Consider the following 18,145-nt stretch of genomic DNA (forward strand, 5'->3'; position numbering starts at 1 on the left):
AAAACTCGCAATGTTTCGGTTAATGTTTGTGAGAGAGGGAAAGCGATTTTGAAGCACAGAATTAAAGAATGACATTATATGATAAAGAGGTTATCACGCTTGTGTGTTCGGGGATGGTAAATATCCTGTATTAGGAATAAACACTATGTATTTAGCTCGCCAAGGCTCGCTAAATACAATGTTTATTCCTAATACAGGATATTTACCATCCCCAAACACACTCGCGTGATAACCTCTATGTATTTTTTACCTTTAGTTTGCAGTGTTTCGGCGAGTGTTTTCAGACCAGTAACGTTTTGATAACGTTTAGAATGCGTGTACTTCCTTCTGCCCGCAGTTTATAACAAAAGAATCACTACGAACTAGTGTTGATAAAAGGTGTTGGCGAAAAGGTGAGCACATCTTACCCCGGAGGTGGCACCAATCACAAACACATGCAAACATCTCACAAACATGCAAACATCTCACAAACACGTGCAAACATCACACAAACACAAGCAAACATCTCACAATCACAAGCAAACATCCTACAAACACAAGCAAACATCTCGCAATCACAAGCAAACATCTCACAATCACATGCAAACATCTCACAAACACAAGCAAACATCACACAAACATGCAAACATCACACAAACATGCAAACATCTCACAAACACATGCAAACATCACACAAACACAAGCAAACATCTCACAATCACAAGCAAACATCACACAATCACAAGCAAACATCACACAAACACAAGCAAACATCTCACAATCACAAGCAAACATCTCACAATCACAAGCAAACATCTCACAATCACATACAAACATCTCACAATCACAAGCAAACATCTCATAAACACATGCAAACATCACGCAAACACATGCAAACATCTCACAAACATATCCCAGCCAAGTACAACACGAGCCGAATGCAATCTGCAATCTGAATCCAACTATAGTTGTACATATTATATCAGTGTTTCAGATTACCGAGAAGACGATTACGAAATTGAATGTTCAATTTTTTTTCAGTTCTATACCATAAACAAGTTATACCATGGCCCAACACGTCTTCAGATCCAAGACGTTCCAGTTTCATTGCAGAGATACTGAACGGTTTTCACAACTGAACACATCACAGCTGTGTTATAAAGCGAGATATCCTTCTAACAGTTTAACGGTAACAAGCAATACAAACTACTACTGATCTACAGCGTCAACCCGCTCTTGTTTTACCTCTTTGTAGGTCCAGGTCAGGGTTTGTACTGTTGACGATGCAGTCAGCGTCCTCCTTGGTTATGTCCCCTTGTTTGATCTGAACGTTGAGCCGTCCAATCTGAAGTCCGTCCGATTCAGTCTCGGATACCAATGACTCTTCAATACAAGTTAAAATGTATGTATTCAAATATAACTGAACAATTTAATGAACGAGATACTGTCCCTATTTCAACAAAAGAACAAGAAATGGTTTCCCTCAACACAGAAAACAAAAGTCTCTGCATACCTTCAGTGCTCAGTTGTTCAAAGAAAGAACGGCGATCCTTTATCCCAACTGCTGGCTCAGTTATCTCTCCTGTCTCCATTTGTCTTTTATACTTTTCAAAGGCCTTTGTGAAGGATTGAAAAAGAAAACACATACATACTCTTTGAGTACAGAAATAACACAAAATAAAATATATTCCTTGTTTAAGATTAAGAATCTCCATCGAGTGTCTTTTAATAACAGTATGAGTGTGAGATTCTATCAGGTCATCCCGCATGAATCTTCGACCTTTTTATGGTAACTGGTGACGTCACAAACTCACAATGACACGCAAAGCGTTGTGATAGAATGCAATTACAGCCTTATCTCCTTTGCAACTGTGTACATAGTCTGAGCCATGAAATCAGTTGCAGAGCCAAAGTTCCCAATGTCAAGGGTTAGTAACGCAATGGTTCGTCATTTGTCATCAGGTGTTGTTTTCTAACACATGGAAATATGTTTGATCACACCCATACTACATCTCACGCGAAAGTCAGTTTGGAATGATGGAATAATAATAATAATAATAATAATGCTGTAATTATGTGTTATCTCTTACCTGGATGACTTGTTTGTCTGATGGATAAATCACTACTCGAACTTCTTCCAGTGAGGTGCTTCTCTCTTGAAAGTTATTGACAACTGTGTACATAGTCTGAGCCACGAAGTCAGGTGCATAGCCCAGGTTCCCTGTGCCTAGGGCTGGGAAGGCAATGGTTCGGCATCCGTCATCAGAAGCTGTTTGCAAACACTTCAGAATGATATTCTGAAGAACCTGTTCAGGGGAAAGGCAATATGGAGAAAAATACATACCATCTTAACAAATACCATCTTTCATGAATGTCCACAAATAGATTCTTGATATGGTTGCTATGTCAGATAGGATTCGAGCCTCTTGAAAAAATTGGGGTGTCATCATTTTTAGGAACAGGTATGTGACATTTTAGCCCCATTGGGGTTGTGGTCACTGAGGAGATGATGTTTCAAGTGTGAAGCTTTACGAGCTTTACGAATTTACAGGCATGGTCAAAGTGTAAAAAATAGGATCAAAGTTTTGAATATCGTGAAAAAGGAACCTATGTTTGGAGCACCACTGCTAACTAAACGTATACCAAATTTTATTTTATTATGAAAGAACATGTTTGAATAATGGCCATAAATAGCTTTGCCAATATGGCTAACGAGACGGCCATAGTGAAAATCAGATTAGCTCTTGAACAAATTGGGCTGTCATTGGTGGGAAGAAGCATATGAAAGTTCAGTTTCACTGGAATGGTTTCCAAGGAGAAGATGTTTACGACGGACGACGAATGATAGCCACTGGTCAAAACAGGACACGACATAAGCTCACTTAACTTTATCAGGCTAATAAACCAAAACGGCTGAATTGTTGGTTACAAAAGACGCTTCAGATTCAGAGATACAAAAATAACTGGGTTAACTTACATCAGAACTAGAGGCACTTGCAGTGGACAGACAGGCATGATACACACGACATCCCAAGTCTCCTCCAGAACTGACAGCAACATCTCCCGGCTTTATTCCTTGGGGATACTTCACTGACAGCTCATCCTGTATTGTGTTCCCTGCAGCTTTCAGGATCGACTTGGACACAGCTCCGTTGTTAAGATCAAGGTTGTTGGACGTTGAGTTTATGATAGCATCAGCCTATTGAAAATGCTTGCTGATTACAAACACTTTAAGACTGCGATAATATGAAATAAAAAAGAAGGTGCTCGGGCGTGTTTCTGTGTATATCTACAATTTCAATGATCAGATAACATCTTGGTTGACTTACAGTAGCAACACAATAGAAAGACCGTTTATATTGATTAGGAAAGCTTAATGTAGAAGCCAACATGAGTACCCTTATTACTGTTCCTTCACTTCATCATCCATTTAAGACTCTTATACATCACGCAAAGCATTGCAATTGAAAGACACGCACTACACAAGACAGAGCGATCATCATATTACACAGCTTAGCACTTAATATACCATACTTACTTTTTGTTTCGCAATTTCGCCTTTGACAATTGTCACTTTGCTGTGTGAAGATGCTTTCTGTCCTTGAGTTGGAAGGACACCTTGTGAGAGAAAGAAACACAGCCATGTACTAATCAAATCAATATTCAAGTAACATGATGTCAGACAGGGAATTGTCTGTAAGCACCCTGAGTGCCACAAACACTGACTTGTGTGCACATTCTAAGTGAAGGTAACTCATAAAGACAACCTTGGGTTGCCAGAACCGTGACTATGCTCGTAGGTGTAATTATTAAACACTGAATACCGTCAAAAACAGCTTTAAAAAGCCCAAATAACTCAATAGTTAAATAACTAATAGTTGAGAGAGAAAGAGGGTGTGTGGTGAAATGAGGTTTAGCCTTCTAGATTATTGCGCTTATACAGCTATGGGCATGCATCTGTTCGTAGCTGCTGGTACTAGTATGGACTAATGCCCATTTTATAGTGCTAGGCAACTAAGATAACATGCTGGCGTGTATCATGAAGACCCCACTCAGACACAGTATACTGACTCCAGGCTGAGCAGTCCTTGTTTTATTCCCTAAATGCTGAGCACCATGCAGGGTAACAACAAGTACCATCTTTTAACGTCTTTTGGTATGAAACACCAGGGGATTGAACCGACGACCATACGCACTCTGGAAAGACGCTGTATCAACTAGACCACGGAGGCGGTCACCAGAAAAGAGCTCTTATGTTATATTACATATCTTAAGCTTCGAACAACTCCAAAAAATATTTACGGACACCACCAGTGACTGGTTTGGGTTTTGTAGCTATTGGAGGGCGTGAATCAGTTGTATTGTTGCTCTGTGTCAGCGCCACTCTTCGATCACTGAACACCAGTTGTAGAGCCTCGGCGAACAGCTGGGTGGTTTGCCCGCCCATGTCAATCAGGTACACATTCGTCACGCCGCTTTTTGGACTCTCCAGAGTGAAGAATTTCTTAATGGCCTCAACAATGTGCCTGAAAAGAGACATAAAGCTAATCATCTAGAAATAAGAATATTGATACATCAGATATTGACTGTAGTTAGATGTTCCTGCAAAAGAGTCCCGAAAACACACCATTCGTGTGCATATTTACTTATTATTTGTTATAAAAATAGCATTAGAATAGTATGTGCATATGAGTTAAAATGTGGTTTCTCATTTACGAGACTAACATACACTTGAGGATTTCAATGAGTTCAACGTTTCCAGTTGATGGCAAGGTTGATTTGACTTGGTTGATGAACGTTAGTATCATGTACGAATGACATACACGACTTTATTGACATGAATGCATATCTCATTCACCTGAACGTTCCCAAGCACATAAATGATATAACTGGAATACCAAAGTGGCGTAAACCCACATCACTCACTGACTCACTCACTCACTCCAACAACATACATGTCAAACGTTTAGAAATATTCTCTATTTTAGTTAATTGAACGAACAAAAGGCAATTCGTGACGTTCTTTTAGACATAATGCATTTGTGAGGTATACTTTGTAAAGACACAAATCTAGACGACACCATTCAGTCTTGATCTAACCTTGTAGCAAGATTTCCTGGGTACCCAAATATTCCAGCACTAAGAGCAGGTAACGCAATAGACTTGTATCCATGTCTGTCTGTCTTCTCCATGCTTAACATGATGGCATCTTTCAGGTCTCCTTCCTCCCCAGCATGACCACCAGACCAACACGGACCGACGGCATGGGCAACCATTTTACAGGGGAGACGTCCTGCACCAGTAGTTACAACATCCCCCGCTCTCAAAGCCTTGTTCTTAGTGTATTCATCACTCTCCCGTTGAATTGTAGGTCCACCTGATAACATTATGTTAATCGTAAACTCGATGTGAAGATGTAGGAATCCTTGAAATTGCCTGGTATTGTTATCTGGTTGTGTATATTGACAGAATCACAACAAGTTGTTTGTATGGTTGAATTAATCATGTCCTAGCACAGCAAATATACATTATAAAAGCATCAAATAAAAACAATATACATACCCTTATTTGCTATGGCTTTTGCCAATCCTCCAATGTGATCTAACCTGTCGTTAGCTGCATTGACGATGACGTCAACCTCCATAGCTGTGATGTCACCTATGACAACATCAAGCCTTCTTTTCGAGTCTATGTCACAGCTAGCGATAACTCTGGTCCCAGTTGGGTTTCTACCCCGTGGTGAAGAAGAGATTGAGGCAGGTATTACGCCAATCGTTTCGACTCTTACTTTGACTGATTCATCAAATGACGTTTCTATGATACATTGACTCTTTTTCTCTGTTGAGCCAATGTCTCTTTTCCCAATCTCAGAATTGATGAACCTTCCGATCCCAGACTTCCTGAGGGTGTGTTTCTTATAAATTACCTTCTTTGCAAGACTTGTCAAATCCTGCACACCTTTGGTAAGGGCCTCCTGGCAGCCACTAACTGTTATCTGTTGTGGTGTCGATTTGTAGTCCAGTTTCACCATGGCATGACTAATATCATCGAGCTCGCTTTCTCTATACACACGTAGGAATCTGTAGACTGGGCTGGGCATTTTCACAATTTTCCTATACACCGAGTTCTGTAGGATAAAGTTGCGAACCTCCTCTTTGATTTCATTAATTGTGTTGTCAAAGGTAACAATTACAACATGGGAGGCGTTCCGGTCAATGTTTAGACTCACAAAACTGCCATATCTGTCCACTGTTGCTTTTTGAAAGGCTGTCCACTTGTCAGTAGACAAAAGGGAGGTATTTTCTTCATCAATTGGCTCATGATGCTCTACGATCATCTCTTTGAGCGTTCGCCCTAGAGCAGCACCATTTTCTTCCGTCGTTGCCATGACAATTACAGTTTCATTTTTGCTTTCAATATCCCATACTCCAGTGATCTTCTTATCCTTCAGTTTGTTCATGACCATAGCCTTCACGTCCTTTTGATCTAGAAAGGAAACCAGTCCCTGGGAAAGTGTAAGTCTGTGTGAACTGTAACTCGTACATCTTTCATACATTAAAACTTTACACTCGTTGATTTCGTTCACTTGACCTTTGAAAATCATCTCGTTTTGTTCGACATTGACGGTCACTTTCAAATCTGCAGGATACCGCTTCTCAATATCTGCTACATATCCATCCATCACAAGGAGCTGGAGCTGAAGTGGCTTCAAAGTTTTGATCGGCTCAGTAATCTCCCTCTGTTTTCTTCTGAATTCGTTCTCTACGCCTTCTACAGTTTCCTTCACTTTGGTACCGACTTGCTGTACTTCTCTGGCATGACCGACTATTATCACCTTATGTTCTGCATCAGACGTATCAACGAGAACAGACTCTGACTTGGGGATATCGGTCAAATTCTTCTTCACATCCCCCCACATCTGTTCAAGGGTTGTAAATTCTTCAGTTTTAAAGTGATCAATAAAACCTTTCAGATAGTCCTCTGTGTCTTTATGCCAAGATTTTGCTAGCTTGACAGCATTTGGGGCATCCTTGTTGAGCGTGCATGTCATCGTTGCAGAAAAGACAGAGAGCCATATGATTTCGGCATGTCGCTCTTTCAGTCTCCGTTTGAGCTCCTCCTTATCAGTCTTTGAGGTTTGCAGAAACCTACATTTGGTTTCGTCAAGGTCTTGGACAGTAAATGGTTTTGGTTGTGTGTACCAAGATCCATCCGTATCCTCACTGCCTAGTCCAAGACATTCCATGTAAAGCGTCACAGTCAGTTTTGCACCACCAATCGTGTGTTGCTTTGGAAGGATTTTATCTATGGCTGAAACCAGAAAACACATATTCATCTGATTTCAGACTGAAGTTAGATCAATAAATGAAATATATATAATTTTATTGATGATGCAGCAAAAGTTCTGTTGCATCGAACTTTGATGACACAGCAGGGTATCGGGTAGGGGTTGTTGCTGATATAAACACGCCATGGCCCATGTGTCAGAACATGCACATTTTATTACCCCTACCAATTCTACCTGTACCATATGAGAGTACAGGTGTCGCAATCGTTTCAGGCTCCGCAACTCGCTGCGCAGTTTTGCGTCCCTTTGGCACCTCAGAAACATGATTATGGGTTCGAATCCAGGTCGACCCGACCTATACCACGTCCGGCTTTGAGCTGACACGCCGTGAAAGAGAGATTATAAATAGTGTTTAACTCCACAGTATATCAGAAATCGAGTCTCACGCCAAAGTTGGCATTATATTGCAATGACATAAGCTCAGAGAATACAAGAAAGTAAACAGTTGCACTCAGCAATATTCCAACTACATGACGGCGGTCTGTAAATAAACGAATCTGGACCAGACAATCCAGTGATTGACGAAATTGGGATACTATGACATGCATCAACCAAGTCAGCGAGCCTAACCACCCGATCCCGTTAATCGTCTTTTACGACAAGCATAGTCGCCTTTTACGGCAAGCATGGATTGCTGAAGACCTATTCCTACCCGGATCTTCACGCTTTGTAAACAGTCAAAATATGGATAGGACTGCAATCCTTTAAACACTCAGAGGACTCCAAGCATTCGCTTCACTATCAACATTTCATATAATACATGTACGAGATGTTTGAAAGTCATAACACATAAATGCATAATTCATATAAAATAAGCCAATCATATCACACCAGGCAAGGGGCCCTGGTTGGCACAGTCAGCTGAGGGCAATAATTAAGTTGAGAAGTTCTCAATTAAGCTAGTCATCATTACGTGCTACATTGTACCCATGCCAGGCGGTATGGCACGCCGAATACCCAGGTTCGATTCCCGACATGGGTACCACGTGTGAAGCCCATTTCTGATGTCCCCGGCCGTGATACTGCAGGAATATTGCTAAAAACGGCGTAAACCCATACTCACTCACCCACTCACTCACTCACGGTATGGCTGTACTGATATATTGGTAGTGATGTCTCGATGTGTTTTCTATTTTTTTGGGCATGGGTGGCCCAGCCGACAGCTTGATTATATTTCTATATTCCTTTGAGGGTTTCACCAGTGGTAAATATCTAAGACATGCATCACTTCGGGCTTCCTCCACATAAAGCTGACACGCAGACACATAACTAAAATGCTTCCCAAAGTTACGTTAAACCATACGAATTCACTCACTACGTCGAACAGATGAAATTTAAATTACCTCTATAATCCTCAAACTTGACAATGCAATACCCATCACCATTGTGCAAGGAGGCTGTAGCTGGGATTCCATCAGTGTTGCCAGATCTTATATTTTCAAAGTATAATTGCACAGTGTCTTCAGTCGACTCTGCCTTCAGTCCCCTTACAACCACACTGTCACATACAGGTACTTTATGAACCATGATGTGTTGTCCGCCAGACTTCCTTCTCCTGCACTCTTCTTGCAATCTTTCGAAGTCTGAAAGGTGAGATGATAAGGAAGCTATAATTGTTAATTACTATCAAACGATACCGATAGAATGTTGTTTACACTTGTACATAGATTGAGGTGAGGTGAAATTGGGTTTAACGTCGCGTCAAAGATTATTGCACTTATATAGCGACGTGCATGCACGTGTGTGTGTGTGGCTGCTTGTACTAGTCCGGACTGATGCCGATTTATAGTGCTAGCACACTGAGATACCGTGCCGATTTATAGTGCTAGCAGACTGAGATACCATGTTTAACATGATACCCCTCTCAGACACAGTATACTGACTCCGAGCCGACCAGTCCTTGTTTTAGCCCCTAAATGCCGAGCGCCAGGCATGGAAACAACAAGTACCATCTTTTAACGTCTTTTGGTATGACGCGGCCGGGGATTCAACCCCGGACCTTCCGCTCTCCGGGTGGACGCTCTACCACTAGACCATGGATGCGGTCGTAGATAGCTTGACGTTGAGTTCATTTAAATGTTTCATAATCTATCTATTTTCATCTTTAATATGTCTCTTGGTCTCGTGGACAGTGTCTACCAGCAAGGCACATCATACCAAAATATGGTGTTTGTTGTTACCCTGCCTAGTTAAATCAAGAACTGGTCGGCTCGAAGTAAGTATCTTGTTTCTGAGTAGGGTATCCATGTTAAACTGCGGCATGATATATCAGTTGGCTAGCACTATACAACTGACATCAGTCTGAACTCGTACAAACACACACACGCACGCACGCGCAAATGCACACACACGTGCATACACGTTGTTATAAAGATGTAATAATCGTGAACGCGACGTTAAACCCCCTCACAGATTTTCTCCTCAGGTACAGATATTAGTGTTACCCGTTACACTTGTAACGATGTTAGAATAGTGTTGTAATAACGAAAAAGGGAAAACATGAGCTTTCGTCTTAATTTGAACACATCTAGGTGGGCATCTGTTGTATGAATCACTTCAATGTTACAATGACATGGATAAACTAAATTAAACCATTTCCTTATTCATAATAAATCTCGAGTCGATTGTACGATTTCGACTATCTTATAAGCATGTGCTTATGAATCACTACCAAATAGTGATGATACAAGGCGTTCGCGAATATTGAGTGAGTGAGTTGGGTTTAACGCAGCAGTATTAGTTATATCGCGGCGTGTCAGCTTAATGTGGGAGGAAAGCCCGAAGTGATGCAGGTCTCGGACGTTTACCACTTCGGTGAAACCCACGAGCATGGGTATGGTGCTGACAAACCTAGAAACATAATCGGGGTGAACCGGGATTCGAACCCACAATCACAGGATTCTGGCGTGCCCAAGGGACGCAATTCTGCACATCGAATCTCGGCGCCTTAGACGACAGGGCCACACGTGCCCCCTGTTCGCGAAAAGGTTAGCGTATAATTCCCTACAGGTGGCACCGGTGGAACAAAAATTGCAAAGGCAATATTCATTCATAGATTGTTCATCTAAAAAATAACCACGGGAACATACGGTAAAGTAACCTTGCAAACGGTATCGAACATTATACTTGTCCTCCATGTGTTTACTTTAAAACGTTTGGAAAGCTTTACTCAAGCCGTGAATATTGAAATGTAAGCCAGATCAAAGGACTTTTAAGCAAGCGTTGTATGACGCTCTTTGAAATCTTCATAGGAAGAGCATGCTTGATTGTACCTCAAAGTTTCTGAAATGTAGACCTCAAGGGATGGAACTGCTATTTGACTTTTGGAAAGTGGAAGTCATCCTACTTGTCATACAGTCTTGGATAGATATTGTTACTCCGAATCTTTAAGCATAGATCTTGATATGAAACAGATGAGAAGGTTTCACTGGACTCTTTATATTTCTGATTCAGGTGGGTAAATCATTGGAAGAGAAGAGGCTATTTGAAGCTTAAGATAAACTTCTTGCCCAAATTCCATTTCTTTGCCAATCCAAGCAGACACACCACATGACTAACTACATGTACTGTAGTTCTTGTAGATTATACGTAGCTGCGCTACAATATGTATAATGTTATCTCTTACCTGGGAAATTGTGATCCTCAAAAGTTACCAATGCTTTCCCGGGCTCTTCCCCATACAGGACATCAGTAACGATGCTTCCACGTGCCCGTTCTTCCATAAGGAGCATTAATTTCTCCTTGTTAGTTGTGCTGCTCACGCCAGTCACAAGAAACCTGTTCTTGTAGCAAGGTATTGGGCGATGTAACTTCAGTGTCAGATTTGCTCCATCGACCTGGTGTTTCCTTTTCAGTACATTTTGGACCACTGAACACAGAAATAATGAATTTGTAAAACAAGATGATATAATTGTTGTATTAGATAAGACCATTAGTATGTGACCTCTAATTAATCATGTTATAATAATTGAAAATAGTGCAATAATTGCATTGAACACTTTATTAAAGCTCATGCTTTACATTACAGACCCATAACAGACTCTGCTTGGATAATATGCATGTGTCTGGGAATGACTTCAATTGAATCTCTGGTCTGTCCTCAGAGGTGTGTGGTTCGTTTCCCCGACGCATTACAACGAAAGATGGTACTTTTTGTTACCCTGCCTGACGGGGCATTACGGGGATAAAACAAGGACTGGGACAAGGCTGGAGTCAGCATATTATGAGTGACTAGGGTATCCATGTTATTCTGAGCCATGGTATCTCATCTGGCTCGTACTATTAAACCGGGCTTGTACAAGCAGGCACGCACACACGCACGCACAGACATACATTGCATTGCGTTAACGCCAAGGCACACGCAACACATAAGACAAAACATACATGGACTGACGTTCACATTCACAAAACACACAATGTATACACATACACTCAAATTCACTCACTCACACACACACACACACACACACACGCACGCACGCACGCACGCACGCACGCGCGTACTATTAAACCACATTTCACCTCACCTTCAGTTCATTCTCTGTAAACAAACATCCAAAATCATTTAACATCGTCAATTATGTATTACAAAAACATAGGAGTCAAGATTACCTTCTGGAGACTCAAACGTAATGAAGATGACATCATCCTTCCTTTCACTTCCTGTCACCGTTCCGCCTCCACTTCTATTAGTGTTTTCAAAGTAAAGTTCCAGAGTTTCAGGGTTTGTATGAGGTTTAAATCCCCGGACTTCAATAGTGCTCTGTTCTTGTTTGTCATCATCTTCATCGTCTTCATCATCGTCATCATCATCATCATCAGCAGCAGCAGCGGACGTATGGCAGGGGGGTTCCGTGTAAGCCAACACCTCCACACGTTGTTTGTTAATCAGATGGGACTTCATTTTGAGGATACGTTCTGCAGCTAAAAAAACGATGGCCTCCTTTATTTCCATATTACACCGATAAAAATCCAAGGGACTAATTTGCCTGTCACTGTAGTATTGTTTTATGTAGATGGGGTTCCGAGTGTTATTACTACCAAGTGTTAATACGAACTTTTAAAAGTGTACACCTACTTTCAGGATCTTTGAAGAAGACCAGAGCCTTGTTCTTCCCCTTCTTCATATCCACCTTAACCACCTCTCCCTCTCCTCCACCACTTCTCCGCCTGTTTTCAAAATACAGCTTCACACTATCCTCAGTCATTGAGGGCAGTATACCTTTCACTTCCAGGATAGTGGGACAGTCCTCTGGTGTGGCTATTAATGAAACGATTAACATATGCATGAATAATTTATTTATAAATATTTCGAAAACCAAAATTTCAGATGGGTCACAATAGCTGGAAAATACCATGTAAGCATGTGGCCAATTAATTTTTTTCAGGGGTTTACAATACTTAGTTATAATGCTATGAAGGCCTCAAATCATATACCCGTTAAACCAAGGAAGGACTTCAATGTCAGTATACAACTCAGAACTCTTTAGACAACAAGCTACGACGAATTACTGATGCTCTGTCTCGAGTAAATGAATGATGTTTATCCCGAGCACTGTGACGACATATGACTTAAATTGACCTTGATTGAGAATTGCTAAAATACATATGCGCATATATCGGAAAGATATTACATTCGATTCTTATGTGTATTGTGCGTTCCTTGATCGAGATATCTAAATTGTGGAAGATGCTGTTCATTTCATTCTGTGACATCAATATCTTTTAACTTTTGTATCTGGTATAACATAGACATATCCAGTGGAACTCTCGAAATAATTGAGCCAGATATACCATACCTCTACGCTTCAGTTCATCCTGTTTGTGTGAGTCCTGGATAGGTTGGGGACCTGGGTGTTCAGAGGCAGATCGTTGTTGATTGGGTATTGTTGAAGGATATGTCTGCTCTTGGAGATGTGCCCCAAACAATTGGTGGGGAGAAGGCATTTGGCGTCCTTGTTGGTAGTTTTGAGCTCCTGGGTAGCTTCCTGGTGGATATTGTTCAGCTGGTGGATAGGGTTCTTGATAGTATGGTTGGAGTGGTGGATGATGGTATGCCTGGGGTTTATTTGGATGTTGGTGTGGTTGACCTGGTGTTGGATTTTGGTATGGTTCACCTTGTATTGGAAATTTGTAGTGCTGACCCTGTGTTGGATGTGGTTGGTGTGGTAGATAGGTCCCACGTGGGTATGGGAAATAGTTATTTGGATCTGGTTGTGGAATTCTCCCAGGATTGCCATATTGAGGGTGTCCAGTTGCTTGAGGATATTGCGGGTGTTGCGGGTGTTGTAGGTGTTGCGGGTGTTGCGGGTGTTGCGGGTGTTGCGGGTGTTGTGGGTGTTGCGGGTGTTGCGGGTGTTGTGGGTGTTGTGGGTGTTGTAGGTGTTGCGGGTGTTGCGGGTGTTGTGGGTGTTGCGGGTGTTGCGGGTGTTGTGGGTGTTGCGGGTATTGCGGGTGTTGTGGGTGTTGTGGGTGTTGCGGGTGTTGTGGGTGTTGTGGGTGTTGCGGGTTTTGCGGGAGATTCCAAGGGTCATCATTGCATGGCTGTACAGTGTCAGGATGTGGATATGTCTCAGGAAAGACTGTCTGGATGTTCTGCGGAGGACCTACTAGGTGCATCTGTCGAGCAGGTCCTTGATGCATGTTCTGTGTGAATTCGACATGTTGCAGTCTTGGTGATCCACCAGGTTCTCTGGTTGGGATCATGTTCTGAAGAGCGTCCTGTGGCCCTTGATTTCTGGGTCCCTGGTCATTCTGTTGTGGGCCTTGGGGAATTCTAGGTGTCTCTGGAGATAACTGTGAGGATTGGGCAGCAGTCGGATGATCTCTAATTGGCAGATGCGCCAGATACCCAATACCAGGTGTCTGATATGGGGAATTTGATCCATGGCTTGGAGATACCTGGGAAGAGGGAGATTGGTCTTGATTGTTTGATAATTGGCTGTCCCCTTCGGATTGTTGCGATTTCGTAATTTGTTTTTGGGATGTTGGGGCTGTTTGAGCATGTGATGGTATTAGAAAATCGGAAACTGAGCTTGGCACAGGATCGTGTTTTGCTAGGGGTTGGGGGCTGTTTGAGTTACATGGTGGACCTTCTTCCGTGATATTAGGTGTCTGGTCCAGTATAACATAAAAGCTTCATTAAGATATCAACTTTTTCACTACACATAATGGTTAATTAAACACATATATTTTTCAAACAATGTTCCTAAATGTTGACTTTTTGTCCCAATGAAATATTGTTTTGTCCTGAAAATATCAGGGATATTGTTGTCATACGTACAAACGTTACGACTGAAATTGCTACACATTTAATCACTGATCTCAAAGTATTTTTCATGAAAAAATGACAGTTCTATTTTTTCAAATATAAGAGTTATCATTACCGTGCTGTAACGTGGAGGATCTTCCAGCCAAGGTTCGGGTATGAGCTCGTCGGGACACCTCACCGCCGATATTGTCGACACGCCTCCCTCATACCTACACTCTGACATCAGGTGCTCGTCCAGTATCTTGCGTGCATCTGTGCGATGGGACAACGAGAACAGGTCACTTTTCGTCCAATCAGTGATTCAACTTTGATACACTTGTACCAAGATGTTACAGAAAGACTTGTACCATGTAAATGCATGTAAGGGAAAGGGTACTTTGATAAAAATGAAAAAAATCCGTAAAAATGTATGGCATCATTTCGACAGTTACAAGGCCATGCAGGGCAAGAGAATGAAATCCACTCACGTGCGCTTGCTTGCATTCAGTTTACGGCTCAATTGACAGCAAGTTGCTTTTCCATTGAGTTTTATGTGTGACGATCTGTTTGGCTTTCCAACTTAATTCAGTTTAATTTGTTTTTAAAACAGCAATAGGGGAATACTACTGGACTAAAACAGAAATAGAGTAGTATAGGTGATGATGGTTCTGGACCACTTCCACTGGAGCAAAATTCATGTACCTATACTGCTACTACAGGTGGCATTTTTTATGCCAAAATGATTATGCGATTCAACGATAGTCATGAGATTAAGTTAAATTGACTCCAGCTCACCACCACCTGGAGCCAATGGTATAAATTTTTATAGGTAATGATGGTTCTGGACCACTTCCACTGGAGCCAGATTCATATACCTATACTGCTACTACAGGGGGCATTTTTCTGTGTAAATGATGATGCGATTCAATGATAGTCATGAGTTGTATTAAATGAAACATCAATATTAATTAATAATGGATAAAATTTACTATAGCCCACGAGGATATTGGAAAGGTATAGGAGCAATAAAAAAATTAGCCACCGCGGCTAAGGTATCTAAAGATGTGGCCAAGGATTGGTTAAAGAAACAAGCGATGTGGCAGATATATTTACCGGCACCGCGTTATATACCGAGGAAGAAGTTTGATATTTTTACAACGAATGAAGTTCATCAGGCTGACCTCTTGTTTCTTCCCCATGATAAGGTAAAACGCAAAACGTATAAATACGCTTTAACAGTAGTGGATGTGGCTAGTCGATACAAAGAGGCTGAGCCATTAACCTCAAAAGATTCAACAGAAGTAGCTAATGCACTGAGCCGCATATATAAACGCGGACCGCTAAAATGGCCTATGCTATTTCAAGTAGATCCCAGTCGCGAGTTTATGGGATCGGTAACTAAACTGTTAACAAAGCACGATGTCGAAATCGTCCGTGGTGAAAGAGAGGCCCACCGCAGTCAAGCTATCGTTGAAAGATTTAACCGGACATTAGCGGAACGTTTGTTTGGCTATCAGTATGGGATTGAAATGAAATCGGAACGATTGAGATCAACCGAATGGGTGACACGATTACCAGCCGTTGTATCAGCGTTGAATAATGAAGTGACGAGATTAATAGGGAAGAAACCATCCGATGCTATTAAAATGAAATCCGTGACTTCCGAATCTTCAGCAACGAGGAGAGGCAAAGAACGAAAACTTCCGGATAGAGTAAGGGTAAGATATTTATACCAGGCCAGTGAACTCGAAGGAGGCCTACGTCGCGCAACCAATCCCACATGGTCCATTAAGACGTATAACATTAGTCGATTGGTTACGAAAGAAGGAGAGCCTATTCTTTATTATCTTCAAGATGGACCGGTTAGGGCATTTGTACGAGAAGAGTTGTTCATAGTTCCCGACGGTACGGTATTACCACCATAACCATAAGCATAGGTAGTTACACCATCATTATCAATCCATCTCTTTGTATCTAAGGGGGATAATGATGTCTTGTTCATTCTTAATCCATATATCCTGTGATTGTAACTTCTTAAAGAGTTCATCTCGTGTTTGAACGTTATACGGTTGAATAATGATTCTTTATACTGTTCGTGTTTGATATGCTTTTTTACCACATACTTCTTAACACCCTTAGCTTTTCTTATCTCTCCATTATCGGACTTCTTTATAGAATACATCTTAGGTCTTAATCCTACATACTCCGCTATAGGGGTCCCAGCACATTCATCCTTCATCTTACCTAACACCTTTTTATTTACTACGCTGTGCAGTGGATTATCTTTTGGATAATCGCTCGTGTTGTACATTTTTTTTTCTCCTGCCATATCTTTATACACATCCTCGGTTTGTATTTCCATCAACAAAGAATCTGTGTCGGTATATAACACTTCGCATCTATCGCCGTATTGCTTCTTAAGTTCGTTGTAATAAAAGTCATACATTAAGTGTTTTGACAAGTCGAGAATACTCATACCGACGTACACCGGTCTGTTGAATTTTATATTACTCTTCTGCATATGTAACGCGGCTAAGTCGTTATCGAATATCTTGCTTCTGTTAAAAGCCGGACTGGCTATAAGTTTCCTGAGTCTTTCTTCCTCATTAGATCTGACTAATTTAACATCAACACACTTCCTTAGATTCTCCATAGTTTTACCAAATACTGAGTTATTCATGAGCTTATACAGATTCTTTTCGAAATCGCTAGTAGCTATCTTTCTTAAATCTGTGTTCAACCTTATATAGGGCTCCATCCAAGGGCTTTGATCAAACTTTAGAACTCTGTGTATTTTCTTAAGTTTCATACCTAACGATAGATACAACTGGAGATTTCTGTAGTGAACTATATATTTTGTCTTATCCATCAAATTTGGTACGAGTTTTTCTACGTTAGCTAACCTACTATTACCCATCAAGGAGTGTTGATATTCCGACATCCAGTCTTTATTAACCATTAATCTTTCGGGAGCTAGCGGATAACTGTTATGGTCTTTATGTAAGGAATTTGGATATTCCAAGTCAACTTCTAGTATGTACCCTTTATTCGCATCATTATTATGGATATCATTCACATTGACCCATTCAAAACCACCCGTGGGTAAAGGTTGACTCATAGCCCATCCGTACAAATTGTTAGCGTCGAGATATAATATATGCGTGTCGGGTTTACTCGGATCGTATCCTTCCATTAATTTATTATTAGCCTTAGAATACCTTTTAGCTGCCATCGATATACCACCTCTTAATCCTTTCTCAATAAATAAGTGCATATCGTAATCTGTGAGTAGTTTAAGTTCTACGCCGGTCTTCTTCAACAATGCATCCCACGATAGTCCGGGACTGGAATAGTACCATAATCGGCATCTGTTATTCTAGATTCTGTTAAGTTACTATAGAATGATTCGAGGGGTGGTAATTCAGTTTCTTCGAATCTAGACCAATCATCCATATATTCGTAAGGATATACACCTTTTCTCAGCAACAAATGACGAGTTATCTTATCAGTATATTTATTTGTTATCGCAAAGTCATCGGGATTGTTCGCATTGGCTAAATTGTCCAGGG

The 18,145-nt window shown here is 41.1% G+C and overlaps 1 protein-coding gene across 1 annotated transcript in view; it reads right to left on the minus strand.

The window, feature by feature from the left end:
* LOC124138519 (protein mono-ADP-ribosyltransferase PARP14-like) overlaps window positions 1–18,145 on the minus strand; it is a 48,665-nt gene that overhangs the window by 18,850 nt on the left and 11,670 nt on the right. The window contains exons 2-15 of the mRNA XM_048385128.1: window positions 14,713–14,849; window positions 13,126–14,227; window positions 12,405–12,587; window positions 11,939–12,250; window positions 10,953–11,195; window positions 8,671–8,910; window positions 5,542–7,290; window positions 5,080–5,356; window positions 4,282–4,505; window positions 3,518–3,597; window positions 2,957–3,178; window positions 2,070–2,285; window positions 1,493–1,595; window positions 1,225–1,362 (exon numbers count right to left, since the gene is read on the minus strand). Coding sequence (XP_048241085.1) covers window positions 1,225–1,362; window positions 1,493–1,595; window positions 2,070–2,285; window positions 2,957–3,178; window positions 3,518–3,597; window positions 4,282–4,505; window positions 5,080–5,356; window positions 5,542–7,290; window positions 8,671–8,910; window positions 10,953–11,195; window positions 11,939–12,250; window positions 12,405–12,587; window positions 13,126–14,227; window positions 14,713–14,849 — 5,226 coding nt within the window. The remainder of the gene's footprint in view (window positions 1–1,224; window positions 1,363–1,492; window positions 1,596–2,069; window positions 2,286–2,956; window positions 3,179–3,517; window positions 3,598–4,281; window positions 4,506–5,079; window positions 5,357–5,541; window positions 7,291–8,670; window positions 8,911–10,952; window positions 11,196–11,938; window positions 12,251–12,404; window positions 12,588–13,125; window positions 14,228–14,712; window positions 14,850–18,145) is intronic.

The sequence above is a fragment of the Haliotis rufescens genome, unplaced genomic scaffold (genome assembly GCF_023055435.1).
Source record: "Haliotis rufescens isolate VD_foot unplaced genomic scaffold, xgHalRufe1.0.p SCAF_54, whole genome shotgun sequence".
NCBI lineage: Eukaryota > Metazoa > Mollusca > Gastropoda > Lepetellida > Haliotidae > Haliotis > Haliotis rufescens.